At 45.2% G+C, this 21,529-nt stretch overlaps 1 protein-coding gene across 3 annotated transcripts in view; it reads right to left on the minus strand.

Annotated features, from left to right (window-relative positions):
- The window catches only part of ATP10B (ATPase phospholipid transporting 10B (putative)), a 249,416-nt gene that overhangs the window by 21,614 nt on the left and 206,273 nt on the right, over positions 1–21,529 (minus strand). For all 3 annotated transcript variants that reach the window (XM_084838609.1, XM_084838610.1, XM_084838611.1), the window contains 5 exons: positions 15,823–16,002; positions 12,996–13,590; positions 8,980–9,086; positions 5,436–5,562; positions 2,904–3,088 (listed from right to left, as the gene is read on the minus strand). In XM_084838609.1, coding sequence (XP_084694735.1) covers positions 2,904–3,088; positions 5,436–5,562; positions 8,980–9,086; positions 12,996–13,590; positions 15,823–16,002 — 1,194 coding nt within the window. The remainder of the gene's footprint in view (positions 1–2,903; positions 3,089–5,435; positions 5,563–8,979; positions 9,087–12,995; positions 13,591–15,822; positions 16,003–21,529) is intronic.

Below are 21,529 nucleotides of genomic sequence, written 5' to 3' on the forward strand. Positions count from 1 at the left end.
TGCTGGAACCCTTGCTCAGAGAACTGGGTGGTAGAGATCTCATGTCACTACAACTAGATGTCCCTTGTTCTTGGGCTCAGTCCCAGCACCACTGATGACACTACCCCTCTGCCCTGAACTATACACCTTATTACCCATGAAAGTGAATGCAGCCCACCAGCCATGTGGGTCAGCTTGACCAGGTGCTCAATAACACTGCATCGCTTTGTCATGCGCCTACTGGAGGAATCCTCTTCAGAGGCTGGACTAGAGCTTGCAGAGACAAACTCCATCCAGAAGCAGCCCATGCTAGAAGACTGGAAGCAGACCAGAAGGAGCCTGTGCCCTTGTGGGAGATAGCCATGGCATGGGTCCGTCCCTGCAAGAGGAGGGAAGCTCTGTCTCTGAAACTGAGGTCGGGCAACCACCAGGGTGGGGCTCTGGAAGCTCCAGCTTATAAACTTCAGTGCTAAGCAAGAAGGGCTGCTGGGACAACATCTTTACACCAACTCTTGTCCCTGATCATCTTGCCTGTGGCTCTCTTCACACCTGGCATTTTATTCCACTACAAACCAGTCCTTTTGATTCCAGACCCTTTCTGGGATTTACATTGGCCCTGTATACAGGCATCTCTCATAATGTGTCCCTCTGCATTATATCTGTTCATGGCTGGGCTGAGCTGCACGGAACAATCAGGACAGAAGGGGGCTGCTGGCTCCATGCCCCCTCCCCTCCCCTGACCATTGGTTCCTGTAACATGATTGATGGCTCCGTCCCATCCCTCCACTCCTCCACAGCAGGAGGGAAGTCGCAAGCCCTTCCAGTGATCTGGACAGCAGGCTATGGGAACTTGTCACCTCCTTCCTCCAAGGGAGAGAGAGTCTTCTTGGTGGCTTATCCCGAGGTTGCTGGCGCTGCTAGACCTTCTCTGCTAAATATGTCAGGGTGTGATGGAATTAAATGCAGTACATTGCTCGCACTACTGAGTTTGAAGGGTATACTGATTTCCGGGTTCCCAGCTACAGAAGTAAGAAATCCACAAACAGACTTGTATACAGTCAATGCACCAAGCCATCCCTAGCAGCCCCCCTCCCCAGGCAACCACTTCACGGGGGACACCTTCATTAGACCCAGCTTGCTTCCCCTCCCCATTGTTGTTGCTCTTCCCCTTTATTCTGGCTTCCCAACGACCCTGCAAGGTGGGCTAGGAGAAGAGATAGTGGCTGGCTAGGTGGGAGGGAGTACTATGGAAAACCACCTCAGCATTACTGCCTTATCCAAAACAACTCCACACCCAAAAAGGAAACTATTAAAAATGACCATTCCAAGCTCTGCAGGGGAAGAGAAAAGGCACTTTCAACACCGATTGAAATCCTAACTATCAAGCTTTTCTCCTGCATGGCTGAGAAGGGAGTCTCCCCCATCCACCCTGGGAGGAAAAAAACCTATCAATCTGGTGAGCAAAAAGGAGAAGAAGCAGTCAGTGAAGTCAATGGGAGGGGAGGTTTCAAGTAAATGTACTGAAGGGGATGGGAGACCTTATGACTGCTACTCTAAGTAGACTTACAGTGCACACCTATGCATGCCTACTCAGAAGCAAGCCACACAGATTTCAATGGCACTTACTCCCAGGAAAGGAAAGCCTTATAGTCAATGGATTTACTCAAAAGTAAGCATTGCTGTGTTCAAGGGGATCTCTGAGCCCATAGTGGAATGGGAGAGAGGCAGAAACGGTCACCGGAAGCTGTCAGTGACCTCCCCTGCCACCAAATTGTTGTCATGACAATGTTATTCAACACCACCCAGCAACACTCCCCTAGCACACGCCCACACAAAGCAGGACAAAACACTAACGGGGAAATAAACAGGGGGGAAATGACAATTTCAATCGCAAGCACAGAAAATGCCAGGTTTTCCCCATTCTCAGATAACACGGGAAGAGCAAAGGAAAGTTGTGAGATAGCAGCAGGAGAGCAGCAGCATCGTCTAAAGCTCCCGTGAAAACCAGTTATTAAAGAAGAACAATCCTGCTAAAAAACTCAGGTGTGAAGACAGTCTCTGACTTCCTAGCCCTCCCTCTGCTGGACCTCCTGTGAATAGACCCTGGATCACCTTGTTACTTTATGTCTGGACTCTTCCTTGCCTGGTACTGTACTCTTTGCTTGAACCTTGCTGGCCTTGACCTCAGATTGCCTGTTGACTTCGTGTTTGTACTCATCTTTACCTAGTGCTGTACTCTCTGTGTGAACCCTGGTGGCTTAGACCCTGGACTGTCTCTGACTCTGCATTAGGACCTTCTCCATCCTTGACTCCCCCCTAAGCAGGGCACTCCCCCAATTCTGCTATCAATGCCAAAAATAACAAATCAAGTGGCTCGTTGGGTCATTGGAGGGCCACAAAATATGGCTGGGGGGCTGCATTTGGCTTGGCAGGTCGCAGGCTGTGCAGGCCTGCCCTAAGCATTATTGCCACCCTGCACCATGGAATTAATCAGGGCAGGGTGAAGGCATTCTTTCAAGTTCAATCACTGTTGCAACTCAAATTTCATCTAGCAAGTCAGCTTGCCACCTGTTTCTTATTTCAAGGAAGGGCTACTCATTTAGTTTTACAATTAGTATTACTAAATATGGGACAGATGGTGAGCCTACTAGCAAGTACCAAAGCAAAACCCTCAACAGCATTTTTGCAAACTGCCAAATGCATACGACAATATGAAAGTCAGTTTCTGACCATTTGTTTTCAGTGCCCATAAGATCTGCCTGGATTCTGAACTATAATACAGTGCAGCTTCAAGAGATTATTTTCCAAATAGTATTTTGGCCCGTGTTTTTTCACTGTTGATGTTGTATTCAAACAAGGGATTTGTGCAGGCTCAATCATGGCACATAACGCCACACAGTCCCTAGCAGGCTGTTAAGACTCACCTTACTTTCAGTATTAATGGTAAAGACAGTGTCTCTTTGGTCTAGAAGTTTGCAAGAATAGGCAATATTGACAGCTGTTTCCTGCTTATCCCCAGTCAGCACCCATGTCTGGATCCCGGCCTCTCTGAAAGCAGCAATGGTGTCAGGCACTCCATCTTGCAACTGATCTTCAATCCCAGTTGCTCCTGGTGGAAAGGAGAAAATGAGAACCAACCTTTATTGAGTGTGCTGAGTTACCTTACGTCACACACAAAACTTTCAAAGATCAACAAACTTTGCTTTGTTCTGAAGTAAAATCCAATCCAATCCAATCCAATCTATGGATTTACTGATAATCCCCCAAATAAGGCAAACCTATGGAATGTTTTTATTAATTTGTACATTCAGATCCCATCTTTCCTCTTATCATGGAACTCAGGGCAGTGTACATGGGATTACCAGGTGGTCTCCCACTTCAGGCTCTGACCAGATCCACACCGTCATTAAGATGGCAGCATCTTCTGCATTTAGTCCCTCCCTGTCCTGGGAAAGAAATTTCATGCAGATTCTTTCTGTTATTTTTCCTCAAGGCATGCACTGGCCTCATAGGCAATGGTGGAATGTTTAGTAAGCAATTGCAAAAGCCCTGCACTGCAACGTGCTGAAATATCACATTTCGTGGCAATGCAGTGGCCACACAATTGTGCAACATGGCTCTGATCCAGAGATCCTTCTCTGTAGGAGGAAACAGACTTCAGTGTGCAAAGGAGCTATTTTATTCCTGCAAGCAGTTTATGCAAAAATGCTTGCACATGAGGAAAATCAAGCTGCATGCCAAGAATCTGTTCTGCATGCAAAACCATATCTGGATGCAGCCCATTATACACATACTTGCACCGCTACTTGAGCATCACTGCATAGAACTGCACAAATAGTTTTTTTTAGAATTTGCTCCTAATTATCTGGATCATGACCTATATCTTTAAAGGGGTCATAGCATCATGAGAAAGATATGAAACCTAACTAAAAGTTGACCTATTTAATTGAAAGACATCTACTAAACAGGTCAACTCCTTGTCTCATCAAAGAAAGTTGGAAGGTTATATTACATTTCCTTGCTTGAGATGTTCACAAATTAAGTTAAGAAGGCTAAATGAACACTGAAGATGATTAATGACTGAGAGAGTAATAACATATCTTCTACCAGAGGTCATTATTAGGTCATTGGCAGTGATAAGTATTGTACATTACATGCACATTACTACTTGGATGCATGGATGGCTAACTTGGGCCATAAATGCCACATATGGAACAGGCTCAACAGGTTTCAAGCACTCCTGGTTATGCATAAGGGGGACCACAGGCCTTGAGATGCCATAGCCTGGCTTCCCCTCCTGCCTGTCTCTTTGGTCATGCACTGCTGCGTGCCCCACGGATCAGCAGCCTAGGGATAAAGCTGTTAAGGCTGCCTTCCTTAGCCTGGTGCTCTCCAGATGTTTTGGACCACAACTCCCTGACCACAGGCCGGGCTGATAGGAGTTGAAGTCCAAAACACCTGGAGGGCACCATGTTGAGGAAAGCTGCTTTAAGGCATGTGTGTTGTTGTGTGCACTTGAGTGGCACAATTATGGCACAATTTCCAAAAGACTGGCTGCCATTGACTTAGAGCAAACTAACACATTCTTAAAAAGTTAAACTAGGACACTGACTTACACGACTTATAGATCTGATGATTTCTGACTCAAAAGCTCTGCTTAGAATACTGGTTGTTCCACTGACTCACAGATGATGTTTTCTAGTTCATGTTACACAGAAGTGGGGAAGGGAATGTTATTCATTGTTACTCAGGCGGGTGGGAGGTATGAATCTTACTGTACATTACAACAGAAGCAATACACCACTTTTGTATAACATACAAAAGTCTCTAATTTTAAAATGCATCATTGAAGAAAATTTCTTACAGGGTCATATTAACACTTCACAACTATACTTGTGCAAACATATACAACATGCATACATGTATGGTGCAATGAGAATGGGCCAGGTTGGAAAATCCTACCTGAACTTGTAGGAAATGCTATGGAATCCTTTGAAAATTCTAGCTCAAAAGAGCAAAATAGTGACCAGAACAAAACAGAAGCTTGATCTACATTTTAGCACAGGGCAAATGCAGGCCTTAAAGTATATAGGCAAGGAAAAGGAGATATCACTGCTTATTTGAAAGCAAGCATTTATACCTTATCATAAACCATTGGCAAGTTTGTGCGCATCTGCATGTCTACAAAGTCTATACTGTACACATCTGTATGTCCATATACACGTGTGTGTGTGTGTGTGTGTGTGGTATGCCCTTCTGTAATTTTCAAAACTATACAGGAAGACATCAGAGGCGAAATTTGTCAGACAATACTTTATTTAGGAGTAAGAAAGGTGAGACTTAAAGAATGATTCACTTCCAGGTAAATATGTTTAGGATTGGAGACATGTCAGTAATTACTTTTAGTAGCCATGAATATCAAGTTACACCATGTAATGATTAATCTCCAAAGATACCTAGTAAGGTGAGTTTAGTCTCCAGATTTTGGGCTGTCTCCATTAATAGCTCCTCTCTGTTGTCAATAGCTGCTTCTGCCTCGTGACGAAAGCTGGCCCATTTCTGAAAGTCATCTTCGTTCAAGACCTAACATAAGAACATAAGAAGAACTCTGCTAAATGAGACCAAGGGTCCACCTAGTCCAGCATTCTGTTCACACAGTGGCCAACCAGCTGCCTGTACAGTGGCACCATCCTACTCCTGTTCCGCACTAGTTGCCATTGATAGCCTTATCCTCCATGAACGTCTCTAATCCCCTTTTAAAGCCATCCAAAGCCATCCTACCACAACAGATACTCAAGATTTCAGACAGTGAAGACACAGGGTTCTTGCAGCATGCTGGCTCAATTGTTAGGCCTAAGTGTCTGGGATTGGTTGGACCAACTGGAGTGCCCGTGCAACACCAAAAACCATGACAGTATGTGAATGTTGATGGAACGTTACTTCCGAACTACAGGTAGACACGGGTACAAATTATAATACTTTTACCACTGACCACAGAGTAAGTAGCATTAAAAGAAAAGTACAGGCAGCCTGATCCTATGCATGTATGCTAAGAAGTGTGTTTCACAGAGTTCAGTGAGATATACTTCCAGGTAAATGCACTTGAGCTGGGGAGAGCAATCCTATGGCCCCTAGACCATATGATAGTTCAGGGGGCCATAGGATAGTTCAGATTCCTGGATCCAAGGTTGGAGTCAGTGCTCCAACCTTGGACCCAAAAGTCTGGGTTCCCCTCCCCCTCCCTCTCACAGCTGGCTTGGAGAGAACTGTGCCGGCTGCATCTCCGAGGTCGCAGAAGTGACCTTGGAGGGAAGGTAAAAGAGACATTCCCATGGGTAGGGAGGGGAGGGGACTGGGGAGGCTGGCTTATGAGGAATCCTCTGGCCTCCCCAGTCTCTTTCCATCCCCGATGCCTCAGCTAGATGGGTGAAAAAGCCCGCCTAGCTGAAATGCAGAGTGGGAGGAGCACGGAGGTGACGATCGCCTCCACTGCTACTCCTGTGCTGCGTTGGATAGCTGTAAGCCTCCGAGTTGCTCAGCCCGGTTTTAATGGAAGGTTTTTAAATACTGGAATGTATTCAAAACAAACATGGAGTGCATGAGTGAGTTGTATGTGAATGTGTGTGCATATGTGTGCATGCACACATGCAGGCCTCAACATCTCGGCAGACACCCAATGTGGCCCTCAGGGCCAAAAGGTTGTGCACCCCTGTTGTAAAGTTCTGTTCCAGTGGACATACCTTTGCATTAAAGTATTATCAGTAGAGTACCTGTATGAATTTCAAATACATTTAAAGGCAGATTATAATTTCTGGGTGGCCAACAAACCAGTATCTGAAACTTTCATGGGGTGGGGCTGTAGCTCAGTGGTAGAGCACATGCTTTGCATGGAGAAGGTCCCAATTTTGATCCCTGGCACCTCCAGGTGGAGCAAGAAACCCTGGAGTGCCACTGCCAGCCAGTGTCAACAATACAGGACTAGATGGACCCATGGTCTGACTCAGTACAAAACAGCTTCCACCATTCCTAACCATGGTTTGAAGCTGGTTTGCAAGCCACAGTTTGGGCAAACCATGGTTTAGCACTTACATCTGAGCAGAAGAACTATGGCTTGGGATGTTACTTTGCCCTCAGAGGCTGATGTCTGGAATACTATCTAGGGATTCTCAGAGACAGTGGGAGACAGGTGGCCCAAGGCATTTGGCTGCTTGAGGCAAAGAACAACATGGTGCCTTATTTCAACACTGGTGAAAGGATAGTGTCCTTCACTGCAGCTGAGGCTGACCAGCACACTTAGGGGGTGCGGGGCAGGCCACATGGCACACACAGCTCTGTCCTCCAACACCTTGCCACTTGCCATCTGGCCACCTCTCAGCATCTGCCACCTGAGGTGGCTGCCTCACTCTGCCTAATGGCAGGGCTGGCCCTGGTGGGAGAAAGTAGAGTGGCCAGATTCAAAAGAGGACAGGGTTCTTGCATCTTTAATAACTGTTGTGCAGAAAGGGGAATTTCAGCAGATACAGCTACCCCTGCTGACACTCCCTCTTCTACACAACTCTTTTGCATCTGGACATCCTAGAGATGAATGAAGCTGTGCAAACAACAAACCATGGTTTGTATGTCTGGACTACGGATCATAGTTTCAAGTCTGAACTACAGTTAGCTCAAACCAGGTGTTTCTGGATGAGGTAGGTTATCTTTACTACAATGGTTTCACTGGCTACCGGTCCATTCCTGGGCACAATTCAAAGTACAGGTTCTGACTTATAAAGCCCTACATGACTTGGGACCAGGCCACTTGAAAGACCACATTCGTTTATATGAGCCTGTCCAGGTTTTAAGATCCTGAGGGGAGGCCCTTCTTTGTATCCATCCACCATCGGGGGCCCATGGCATGGGAACTCCATAAAGGGCCTTCTTGGTGGCTACTCCCAGGCTCTGAAACTCCCTCCCAAGGGAAGCCAGGGTAGTTCCATTCTGATGTCCTTCTGTAGGCAGGCAAAGATGTTTTCATTCAAACAGGCTTTTGGCTTTTATGCTGACTTGTGTGTTGAAGTAGGTTTTAACTGGTGGGCGCTATTATTTCTTCGTAATGTATGCATTTTCAATTGATTTACTTTTATGTTTTAATTATAATTTTGTATTTTATCTTGTATTTTATTTTAGATAACTGCCTTGAAACTATTTATAGAGGAAAGGCGTAATATAAACAAACAACCCATGGTTTGACTTTATGCCTGAACCAATTCTTAGAATGAGCTGCTGACTGTCGTCAACATCACGGTGACCCACTCTAAACCTTCTCCTCTGTACAACCCAGTAGCAAACCCAAACGCTCCTTTCAAGCTAATATGAAATGTCAGTGCAAAAACTGGTATCTAAACACCCTTTCTCAACTTCCAGTTCATTGGCCCAAGACTGTAATCCACAAATCATATTCTCTGGAGCAGCCTTAGAATATTAACGCAGGCTTTGATGGATCTTCTCCAGTAAAGTAGGAAGAAGCTACAGGCATCAGACAATTTGCATCATGATTAATCAGCCTAGATGGAGTACCAAATACTTCATGAAATATAAGGGAGCATCTAGTTCAGCCTTTCCCCAACCTGCTGCCCTCCATACATTTTGGATGCAACTCCCAGCATTCCAGAGCATTGGCCATGCTGGCAGGGGCTGATGGGAGTCGAAGTCACAAACATCTGGAGGGCACCTGGTCAGGGGAAGGCTGCTCTATTTGAGAAAGCTTTTGGAATCACTGAGTTAGGAACAGCCAGGATAATGACAAGAAGAGCAGAAATGGAGAGGCTGGATTAGAGTATTGGTCCTGTGAGTTTAATTATAAGATTATTCAGATCAGGGAGATAAAAAGGAATAGGAAACAAACCTATGGAAGCAGATACAGAATCATCATTCCACAGGGGGATTGGTTTGAAACATCAGTATAAGCCATTTGCTGGCTATTTTTTTTTTAATCAAGAAGAAGAGAGAGCTGCTTCTTACCTTCTTAGCTATGCAAAGGGTTCTCAGGCCATCTCGTGCATACAGATCTAAATGTTTTTGGGTTTGTGTTCTTACTTTTCTTATCCTCTTTTCCGTTGTTGTATTAGCTGTGAAACACAAATAGGCAATTGCTTATTCCAGCTGCAGATTATTCCAAGCCTGCCATCTCACTCCTGCAGGGCCTGCCCAGACATTTTGCTACCTAAGGCAGAGCACCTAAGGGTCCATCTATTCCAGCATCTTCCTGCTTCCCACAGCAGTCAGCTAGGCCATGTCCCCACCATGTAGTGCTCAGCACCTGTGAACATTTATCTGTCATGGCTAATACCCCCCAGACATGGGTTGGATGACGCCCCTTTGATGTCATCTGGTCCCTGGCCAAAGCATCATCTGGAGCTCCTCCAGATGGGTCCTTGGTTGGGGACCCAGCTTTGCTCCAGCCAGGGAAACCCACATACCCCAACGTGCTGGCTGGAGGAGCTCCTCCAGCTGGTGCCTCGGTTGGGGTGAATTCACCTGCTCTATATCTTCCCCCACTGGGGAGGATGTGGGGTGAATGAAGCAGAGTGTGCCACTCGATCTCCTCATTAGGATGGTGAGCAGTGCGCTAAGGGGAATCTGCGTGACCTGAAGGGTGTGGGGCAAGGGAGGGAGCCTTTGTGGGCCTGATGGGGAACTTCCATGGGCCAATGTTCCCTATTCAAATGTACAATATTACTTGGTTTAATTCCCTGTTAAAGTCATCTGAGCCAGTGGCCGTTACATCTGGCAGCAAGAAGCTGCAATAAGTTATTGTGTTTTGCAAAGAAGGACTTTCTGTTGGTCTATCCTCAGTCTGCTACAATGTTCTTGCTGGGATGGGACTTGGAGGCACTGTTTTACAGTGGCTCCATTCCTTCTTGGAGGGGCAGACCCAGAAGGTGGTGCTGGGGGACTTCTGTTCGACTCCCTGGCCATTGGCTTGTGGAGTTACTCAGGGTTCTGTTTTGTCCGCCATGCTATTTAACATATACATGAAACCACTGGGGGAGGTTGTCCGGAGTTTTGCGGTTCGGTGTCACCAGTACGCTGATGACACCCAACTCTACTTTTCCTTTCCATCTAATTCCAAGGAAGCTGTTTGGGTGCTGAACCAGTGTCTGTCAGCAGTAATGGACTGGATGAGGGCAAACAAATTGAAGCTTAATCCAGACAAGACAGAGGTGCTCCTGGTCAGTCGAAAGGTAGATCAGGGAATAGGGATACAGCTTGTGCTGGATGGGGTTACACTCCCCCTGAAGACACAGGTTCGCAGCTTGGGTGTAATTCTGGATTCAGCCCTGAGCCTGGATGCCCAGGTTTCAGCGGTGGCCAGGAGTGCATTTGCACAGCTAAAGCTAGTGCGCCAGCTGCGCCCGTTCCTTGCGATGTCTGACTTGGCCATAGTGACATATGCCTTAGTTACATCCCGTTTGGATTACTGTAATGCCCTGTACAGGGGGGGGGGGCTCTGAAGAGTGTTCGGAAACTTCAGCTGGTTCAAAGAGCTGTTGCCAGACTGCTGACGGTCTGGCTACAGGGAGCATACAACTCCCCTGCTAGAACAGCTTCACTGGCTCCCAGTCTGTTTCCAGGCACAATTCAAAGTGCTGGTCATGTCCTATAAAGCCCTATGTGGCTTGGATCCAGGTTATCTGAAAGACCGTATTCTCCCCTATGAGCCTGCTCGTGCCCTGAGATCTTCAGGGGAAGCCCTTCTCGCTGTCCCGCCACCATCACAGGCACGTCTGGTGGGAACACGGGAGAGGGCCTTCTCAGTGGCTGCCCCAAGGCTCTGGAACTCCCTTCCTAGGGAGGCGAGAGTGGCACTCTCCTTGATATGTTTTCACAGGCATGTAAACACTTTTTTGTTCCGGCAAGCCTTTGGGGATAGCTAGTCTGGACCTGTGAGAATAGGACGGATGGATACTATATTTCTTGTTGTCTTTTAACATTTTGATATTTTATACAATATTATTGATTATTTAATTATATTTTTTAACTTTAGTATACTTCTATTTATACTTCTATTTATAGGTTTTAATTGTACAAGTTTTAATGTTGTAGAGCTGCCTTGTGTCCCATTATTGGGAAGAAGGCAGGATATAATTAATTAAGATGATGATGATGATGATATCCATCATTCACTGGGTGAACCCAAGTTTGAGATAGACCTCCCTCCAAAAGAAGACATGAGTCATCAGGCTCTATTGGTGAAAGAAAATCACAATAGAGCATGAGTGGATATACCCATGGATGCATAGAGAATCAGGCATAGACGGCTCTCTAGTCCTATCACCTGCAGCTTCCAGGACGTTAAAGCTGCAATCTTATACCCACTTACCTGGCAGAAGGCCCGATTGAACTCAATGGGACTTACTTCTGAGTGTGTATGTATAGGAAAGGAAAGGTTTCTCCTGTGCAAGCACCAAGTCATTGCTGACTCCTAGAGGGATGCTGCTTGCACTGGCGTTTTCATGGCAGACTATAGCGGGGTGGTTTGCCATTGCCTTCCCCAACTGTGCTGTAAAACAGAACTTCAAAGCCCCTCCCCAACCAAGCCAAGTAGAGCTTTTTCTCTCCAGCTGGTTGTCCCCTGTTGCGCTGCTCCTCAGCTTGTCCCCTTCTCTTGAATCTTCCCTGTGAGATCACTCATATTCTCTTTCACACACACATACCTACACGTCTTCACTACCACTCTCTTTTCCTTTGTTTCTCTTTCTTTCTAACCCCCCTTTCTGTCTGTCTTTGCCTTTCTTTCAGAATCTTCTTTCACTCCCTCTCGGGGTGCAATCCTGTGCACATGTATAGGCAAGTAAATTCCATGGAATAATCTGTGACTTACCCCTGAGCACACATGCACAGGCTTGCACTGTTAGGTATATGGGGCAGGGAGACTGACTTCCTGACTTTTGCAAAAGCAGCCAGGTGGATGGGGGGTCCCAGGCCTGCTCCATCACCTGAATTAAAGGTCAGAGCCTGGCTAATGGGAGGTCTGGGCTCGTACTCCTGTAAAAACTACCTAATATTACATGCACGTCTTTCCAAGCACGAAAAGCACAAAAATGAGAACTATGCAGTCCCCAGTGTATCATAGATGAAAGTTAGAAATGTGACATTTTTAGAGCAGTGGGGCTGCTTTGGAAGCACCCTTGCTGTGTTCAGTTCAAATCTACTCTTCCTCTCAGGGCTGAGGTCTGGAAAAACAATAATGCAGTACTTCCATTTTTGCAGTAGAAACTGACAATGCTTGACATGGACTTGCTGGCACACATGATGTTAAAAAGAAATCTCCCCAATTCCTGGAGCAGTTTAAAAAACTTCCCCCATTTAAAAAAAAAAAATAAAGCGACGAATGACTGGAAAAGCAGGTGCATAAAACCTGTGACACTTTCAGAAAGAAACAACAACCCCTAGTTTGACAGCGTGCCTGAAGTATAAGGGAAGGAGCAAGGCTGAGGGTTCCCCTGAGCACACTGATAGCTTCCCCTCGTTTCTCAGTGGACCCATTGTGGTTCCGATCCTGTCAGCACAAGGGGTACTGAGTTCTCTGTTAGAGGGATGGATGATTGGTCCTCACCTTATCTTACACAGGCTTAAGTCCCATTGAAATCAACATGAAATCAACATTAGTCACAAAGGGACTTAAGCGTGCTTGATGTTTCCTAGATCGTGACCACTACAGTTAACAGCCCATTGCTATTTATTAGTGTGTTTCTGTCCTCAGTAGAGCATCACACTATGCAAGATTCTTATGACATGACTGTAGAGCTCATAAAGCCAATTAACTTAGGGTCTCTGCAAATCCAAATTAGGCTGCTCTATATTCTAAGCACTCTCCAGTTCAACAAATGGACATCTCTGCTCTGATCTGCAGTACTAAGGCTTGTAGTGCTAACAACAGTTTTGCTTCCTGCATAATCCTGCAGACTGGATATATCATGCATGCCACCCAAGTGACACATTGTCAACAGTTCATTGCCTAACACACACATTACCTCTGGCAGGGTCTTCTAATAAGTCCATTATGACAGAGTCAGCTCCTTTGGTGTACACAATGATCTCACTGGTAAGAGGATGCCTCACCACCACGGACATTCTTTTCCTGTTGGAGTCAAATCCCAAAGTGAATAAGAGGTCAAAGGTGAGGACAGTCCCTTCTGGCAGCCTCACAGTCACTTGTCTAGCAGTCCTGGACACTAATGTAAACCCGTAGGCCCAGGCTGCATGGACAAGGGCTGCTTCATCGGGGCTTTCGGCCTCATAACAACATCCTGACTGCAAAGCCTCTTGGTTAACTGCCCCACAGATCTCAATCAGAGAAGGATCAGAATCCACAGTGGCGTCATTCCCAGTTATTGAGTCACTTTGAAAACTGTCATCATTGGTTAAGGTGGAGGAGCTTTGGGTGGAAAAATCATCTTTTGTTTTGGAATCGGCACAGACTCTGGTGCTTTCTGTGTTAAAACTCTCTGAGCTTGACTGAGCTGGCAAAAAAGACTGGCTAAGGCTTGCCAGCTTTAGCCTCTGGAACAGCTGGTGAATTTTCTCCAGGGAGAGTCCTGATGGTTTCATCAGTGATGGAGTAGTAGCCTTGAGAGAAAAGAGCAATCAGGATTAATTATCACTGAAATTGTACAGTACAAGACATGGGAGATTTTCAAATCAGTAGAGCATTGCTATGCACCATGCAATAAAACATTAAAAAGAAGTATGCACCAGGTGATGTCTCCAGTTACAATGAGGGGCTTGTTTAGTGGACATCTAGATCAGGAGTATTTTTGTTTATCTACATCCTTATAGAAGCAGCCAAAGATTGAAACATCTTACAATCTGCAAATGTATTAAGATAATTAAACATGAATATGGACTTAGGGAATCCTGTCATATACAAGAGTAGGGCTGTCAACCAAAGAATTCTAAGTCGATGGATTTTTTTTGGTTTTTCACTGATCACTAAATCAGTTAACCTATATGAAAAGTGCTTTTCTGTTGATCCTGAATGAAGGTGAAAGCTTTTCTTCATTATGTGACAATGCAGAACAAAACAGAGCAAACAGAAAAGCGCCTATTTATTATTTAGAGCAAGGGTGGTCAAGTGGTACAGATGGACAAATCCATCTAATTTTATTCCGTCTCAGTTTCACACATGTTCAACTTCATTCATAAGTCCATTCTGTCCCATTTTTGCCTTAATCTGCAATCTGCATAAAATGTTGGAGGCATTTTATTGTACAATATGCATTTTATACACATTTAACCTTAAAATTCATATTTTATATGTACTTTATTATAGAAAGTGCATTTTTGCATTTTGGTATGTTTTTTAAAGCCAAAAACCCCATCGCCAAATTGGGAGTCATGCGAAATGGGAAGGATAATTGAGTTTTTTTCAATCCACACATTAGTACAGGGGGTGTATGGTTTGCTTCCAAATGCAGAGAGAACACAATTCTCAAGCATTCTGGTCAACTGGTGGCTTTCAGGCCCCAGGTGGATCCAGGCACTATTTTCTCCATTCTCCCCATTTTAGGTCGGATGTGCTAGGTGCTTCTTCTTATTAGGCAGGTGAGAGGTAATCTCTGAACTTTAGAGAAACGAGGGCTATTCTTACGTATATTTTAAAAACAACAACAGATTTGTGACTTGGACAAAGCCCTTGGATTGTGCATTCAAGTCGTGAGTTCTGAGCATGGCTGGCCCAAGACATGTTGCTGCCTGAGGCGGATGATAGGATGGCGCCCTCTCCCATTCCATGGACAAAAGCTGCCTGGACTGGCAGATGAATCTGTCTTCAACGCTAATGATGGGATGATGTTCTCTGCTGAACTTGAAGGCAGCAGGTTAACTTAGGGGGCACAGAGTAGGCTGCATGGCATGCAGTTCTCTCCTTAAACGCCTTGCTGCTGCCTGCCTGTATCTTCTGAGGCAATAGACAGTGTTATGGTTCTGTTTTCCTAGGCAGCCAGTGCCCCTGAGGCATGATTAGACACATACCATCTTGCTCAGTTTTGTGGAGTTGAAGAGTGTTCCCTGATTATTCATAACATTCTGAAGACCCTTTCACAAGGCACTGAGCTGACAGGGCTACTGAAGTGTGGGGTCATTTTGTGAGTGGGGCAGGGGATGGTGGCAGAGGAGCTTGAGCTTCATATTCCTTTGCTCAAGGTAGGGTACTTTGCAGAGCACATAAAGGATTCTGTTCTGCAAAGGAAGCAACTAGCCTGCTGAAATGGAATACATTTAAAAGCTGCGATTAAGACTTTAATAATTTAATCATGCCAATTAATCAATTGATGTTTGCAGCCATAACCAAGAAATATAAGGGGGAAACTATTTAATTTTCAAATTAGCATATTCCTTAGGACAAAGGGGGGAAGTGGCTAGGCAGGAAGATATGAAAGCAGTCAGACAGAATATTCAATGGGATTATTGCAGGCCAAAGTGGGGAAGGGGAACTTGGCGGCTGGTGATTCCAGTTCATGAGGTGCTGTGATTCCATTCAGGGTTTTAGTTACCACCAGCCAAAACTCTAATGGTGCTATCCAAGGTGCTGAACCATATCCCCAAAATGGGTTCAGCACCTTGGATAGCACTTGGCTGGTGGTATCTAAAACCCTGAATAGAACCACAGCTCCTCCAGAACTGGAGTCACCAGCCACAATGGGGCAGGGGGGCAGGGGGAAGACTCCCTCAATGCAATTCTAAAGGAGGCTTCTTACTTACCTCTTTGATAGTTGTCATAAAACTCTCAAGTCTTTTATTAGGTTCAATGCATTACAAAAGAACTACTTTCCTAACAGGGAAGTTAAAGTGAGAGATTACCCTTTCTCTTGGATCAGTTGCTGTGGACACCACAACAGTGTTGCAGAGGGTCAGAGCAAGAAAAAAATCTGTGATGGAAGAGGTGGTCTTTGCAGACATAAACGGTGTCAAAGATTCTAGCTGGCATGATGCATTTCTCACTTCCATCAACAGCCTGTTATCTGGGGTCACATCCTTCTCCTGGAATACATGTCATTCAGTTAAAACCCCCACATGCTTAGGATTGTGTGAAAACTAACACCTTCTGCTTCGTGTTCTAGAGCTTTAAACAACACTCCATGTGTGTACTAAATTATAGAATTATATCAGCTAAAAAATTAGCAGCACTAATGCTATAGAGAAACTTATTTTCACTGCTGAATACCTATAACAGGTAGTCTGTTTATCAATGGAAGAATTTTAGTTTTAACTTTTTGTAACAGGGGTGGGCAACTTTGGGAGGTCCAGGGGCCATTTTCACCCCAGCCCCCTATGGGTTGCAGTCTGTGGGGCACCACCCAGACAATGGACATGCCTCCCCCAAAAGAGCAAAATTCTCAATTTGCTGCCAAAAGTTGATGGCAAACTGCTCCATAGCTCTAGAGGGTGCAACTGTGGTTAAATTGAGCTTGTTTACAAGCTAAACTTAACCCTTTTGGAACTCCAAACTGGCTATGGAGCACCAATAGCCGCTCTGTAGCAACTACGGATGCCATTTTTAAAACAAATAAATAAATCCAGAGGGCAGTGGAGGTGGCAGGGGTTCTACTGCTGGGGTTGGGTATTGGGGGCCATATGCAGCATGCATGTTGCCCACCCCTGTTTTATACCCAGTTCATCTAACAGTTACAGTTAAATACCTTTGAATATCATGAAAGCCTTCAAGAGGGTGGGAACCACTTGTTTAACACCAGAGGCATTTACAAGGACAGAAGAAATCGCTAGTTCCAGATTTAGCACTGGGGGCGGGGGCAGCCCACAGTCAAGATGGTGTCAGTAGGCCCTCTTAAAGTGTGGGAGATATGGGAACATAGATTCTGCCTCCTGGCGATGCCTGCTGTTGCTGCTCCTCCTTCCTGTTCCCCATACACATTATAGCCTCTCGCTCTGGCCAGGGAGGAGCAGGAGGAGCGTTAGCATTAGCAGCCACAACCATCTGCTTTTGAGCTCCTTTTCACCACTGCCAACTGTCAATAGGAATGTACAGGTTTTGTTAAACCCGTTCTGTCTGTGTTTCATGGATTGTCAGCATCTTTCCTTCCGTCACCTGCTCATTGATGAATCGGATTTTTTTTTAGGGATGTAGAAGAATTTCGTTCCATTTGCGCAAGTGTGCATTAGCGCAAGTGTAAATGTGCGCAAATCCCTCCCAAAGGGAAAAAATCAGTCCACAAGTCTGCAGAACTCAGAAAAAGCTGGTCTGCTGTGAAATCTGCAGGGCGGATTCAGAGAATCAGATTCAGAGAAACCCAAACTCATTTGAATCCACTGGGGATTTCTCTGACATCCCAAGCTGCTGGTCAGTGATTTAGCTGGCCTGCATGCTGCTGCTGCTGCTCTTCCTCCTCTTTCACTACTAAGTAGGGATGGACAAATCTATCAACTCCTCTTCTTCTCAGTTTCTCATTTTTCAAATCTTCAGTTCCGTTCATCCTCACTGTTGAGAATTTTTAAAAAAAACTTTGCACAAAAATCCAAACATTCTTGTGTACTTTCTCCTTATACATGCATTTTTGCCTGGTATATGCATTTATTTTGCAAGCAATTTTCCTAATATAATGCACTTTTGTATGATATTTTCTGGAATATACACATTTTCCCACACATTATTTGATGGTAGAACTCCATTGCAAAACTGCAAATTCTGAAGGGCAACTGGGTTTTGGTTGTTTCAAAAGTGCAAGATCGGGTACATTCGCATCAAAATGCAAACAGAACAAATGTCTTACCTACCCTACCACTAAGAGAGAGAGGGTGGGCAAACAGGCAGGCTATGAGGGAAAGAGGAGGAGCAGCAGCAGCAGCAGTGAGTGGGTTGCCAAAATTGCTTCTGGCTGGATAAACGGGAGTGACGGAGAGGATGAGGTTAGGTTGGAGGTAGCAGTAGCTCTTCTTCCTCACTGCCGCTTATTCAGCTGTGGCAGGCTGGGTGTCAGCAGACGGTTTTGGAAGGTCCAGTCAGTAATGAAGCTACTGCTGACATGTGCGCCATGGCAGATGCCTGACCACACTGACATCAGGCCTAGCCAAAGCGTTACAATGGGCTGCACAACCTTTTTGCCCCCGAGGGCTGCAGCAGTGTCTGCCACACATGTGTATGCATGCAACACATACACATAGACACACACACACAGCCTCCCCCCTCTTCACATACCCTTCCCCACCCACACATACCAATAACCATATTTTCCCCCATATAGACAAGCTCTTCCTTTCCCCCACAGCCACACCCACATTTATCCCCTCCCACAGACAGACAGACAGACAGACAGACACTTTCCCACCCAAAGCGCTGCAGGTTGGGCACCCCTGCTTTACAAGTACCAGGGCCAGCGTGGGAGCAACTGCAGAGGAGGTGGCATATTCATTGGCTGAGGTAAATGTAAACAGAGTTTGGCTTATGGACTGCAGCCAGTTTGGAAAACCCCTTTGTGCATGTGCATGACAGCGAGCAAATGCAGAGGGCATTTCTCACACCATTTCAGTTACATCCCCCAACTTTACCATAGTCGGGAGTTTTTAAAGACTGGGGATAAGCTGGCCGTTCAGGATAGTGAGTGGGGATGGGGGAATCCTAGTTGCACAGGCAGATCTCTCCACATGTATCTCTGGATCAGGCCTATTGGCTTCTATTTCTTTTTTTAAGCCTTAACATTAAAGTATGGCTGTTACTTTGACCATTGCTAGTGCAAACACTTCCCCTTAATAATCCAAGAGCCTGTGCTAAAATACTTATGTCATAAGGTTATAAAAGGTTTGACTGTCTGGACATCTTACAGACCTTGAGATATTTCCAGAATTGCAAGTCTTATGCACAAGTGCTGGGACATTTAGGGGGTGGCGCCCCCCCCCCCCATTTCAGGGCCAATAATCACATCATAAGGTACATGGATGAAACATGCAGCATTTGTTGGGGGAATAGTGTATATAATTCCAGACGGTCCAATCTGACTGACTTTGTTGGGGTATACCCCCTTTCTGACCACTCAGAAAAGGGGACCGTGAATTAAGTCCTAAGGTACATGGTTGAAACTGATACCCCTCGAAAAGGAGTTTTGGGGGGCTGCCACCTCCTAAACATCCTAGCAGTTGTACATACAGTAAGACTGGGGGTTTTGGAGATGCCACAACTTTTGTAAGATGTCCAGATAATCAAACCTTTTGTACCTTATGATGTAAGTATTTTGACACAGGCTCTTGGACTACAAACCTCAGCATAGGATATGCTGGTTTGCTGCTTATGATTTCTTGGCAATAGACTTAAAGTGGTGGGTATTTGAAGGAGTTGCTGTACTAACCTTTAGGTAGGAACCACTGTGTCTTCTCAGCGGTGCTAATTTTTTCCATTTTCATTCTACCTGAGGCTACCGCTTGTTATGCCTGGCACATAAACACCAGAAAACCTGGCATTTACTAAACAAAAACCAACAAACTGTACAACACTGCACTTTTGGGCATATGCCTGATGTCATTTAGCAGGAATCAAGGTCTTGTCTAGCATTAATATAAATAATGATGAACATTGGAATGGAGCCTAAATTATATGATTCTGTGCAGACTGTTTTTTTTTAATCCATACCAAACGAAATTGATTGTGCTAATATGCTTTATAGAATACACACACACACACACACACACACACCCCTTCATGGATCACTGCCTTGTTGTGGCGAAGGGGCTTGCGTAACTCAGTGAAGCCGTAAGCTATGCCGTGCAGGGCCACCCAAGACGGACAGATCATGGCGGAGAGTTCTGACAAAATGTGGTCCACTGGAGAAGGAAATGGCAACCCACTCCAGTAGTCTTGCCAAGAAAACCCCATGGAACGTATCACAAGGCTAAAAGATATGACGCTGGAAGATGAGCCCCTCAGGTCGGAAGGTGTCCAATATACTACTGGGGAAGAGCAGAGGGAATTTCCAAGTAGCGCCAGAAAGAGTGAAGCGGCTGGGCCAAAGCTGAAAGGACACTCAGCTGTGGATGTGTCTGGTGGTGAAAAGTAAGTCCGATGCTGTAAAGAACAATATTGTTTAGGAACCTGGAATGTAAGATCAATGAATCAAGGTAAGCTGGAGGTGGTCAAACTTGAGATGGCAAGATTGAACATCGACATCTTGGGAATCAGCGAACTAAAATGGGCAGGCATGGGCGAATTTAATTCAGGTGACCATCATATCTACTACTGTGGGCAAGAATCCCATAGAAGAAATGGAGTAGCACTCATAGTCAACAAAAGGATGGGAAAAGCAGTACTGGGGTACAATCTCCAAAATGATAGAATGATCTCAGTACGAATCCAAGGCAAACCATTCAACATCACAGTAATTCAAGTCTATGCCCCAACCACTGAGGCCGAAGAAGCTGAGGTTGATCGGTTCTATGAAGACCTACAACACCTTGTAGAACTAACACCAAAAAAAGATGTCCTCTTCATCATAGGGGATTGGAATGCTAAAGTAGGGAGTCAAGAAATCACCGGGATAACAGGCAAGCATGGCCTTGGTGTAGAAAATGAAGCAGGACAAAGGCTAATAGAGTTTTGCCAAGAGAACACGCTGATCACAGCAAACACTCTTTTCCAACAGCACAAGAGGCGACTCTACACATGGACATCACCAGATGGTCAATATCGAAATCAGATTGAGGTTTTACAAGTAGCTGAGGAAAGAAGGGAAGCGAAAAGCAAGGGAGAAAGGGGAAGATATACCCAACTGATTGCAGATTTCCAGAGAACAGCAAGGAGAGACAAGAAGGCCTTCTTAAATGAACAATGCAAAGAAATGGAGGAAAACAATAGAATGGGAAAGACTAGAGATCTTTTCAAGAAAATCGGAGATCTCAAGGGAACGTTTTGTGCAAAGATGGGCATGATCAAGGACAAAGAAGGCAGGGACCTAACAGAAGCAGGTGAGATTAAGAAGAGGTGGAAAGAATACACAGAAGAACTATACAGGCAAGATCTTAATGTCCCTGATAGCCATGATAGTGCGGTCACTGAACTTGAGCTGGACATCCTAGAGAGTGAAGTCAAGTGGGCCTTAGGAAGCATTACTAACAACAAAGCTAGCGGGGATGACAGTATTGCAGCTGAGCTATTTAAAATCCTAAAAGATGATGCTGTTAAAGTGCTGCACTCAATATGCCAACAAATTTGGAACACTCAGCAGTGGCCACAAGACTGGAAAAGGTCAGTTTACATTCCAATTCCAAAGAAGGGCAATGCCAAAGAGTGTTCAAACTACTGTACAATTGCGCTCATTTCACATGGTAGCAAGGTGATGCTCAAAATCCTACAAGCTAGGCTTCAGCAGTATGCGAACCGAGAACTACCGGAAGTACAAACTGGGTTTCGAAGAGGCAGAGGAACTAGAGATCAAATCTCCAACATTCTCTGGATCATGGAGAAAGCAAGAGAATTCCAGAAAAACATCTATTTCTGCTTCATTGACTACGCTAAAGCCTTTGATTGTGTGGATCACAACAAACTGTGGCAAATTCTTAAAGAGAT

The sequence above is a fragment of the Heloderma suspectum genome, chromosome 2 (assembly GCF_057233095.1).
Source record: "Heloderma suspectum isolate Gila_16-S chromosome 2, 16-S_ref, whole genome shotgun sequence".
Lineage (NCBI taxonomy): Eukaryota > Metazoa > Chordata > Lepidosauria > Squamata > Helodermatidae > Heloderma > Heloderma suspectum.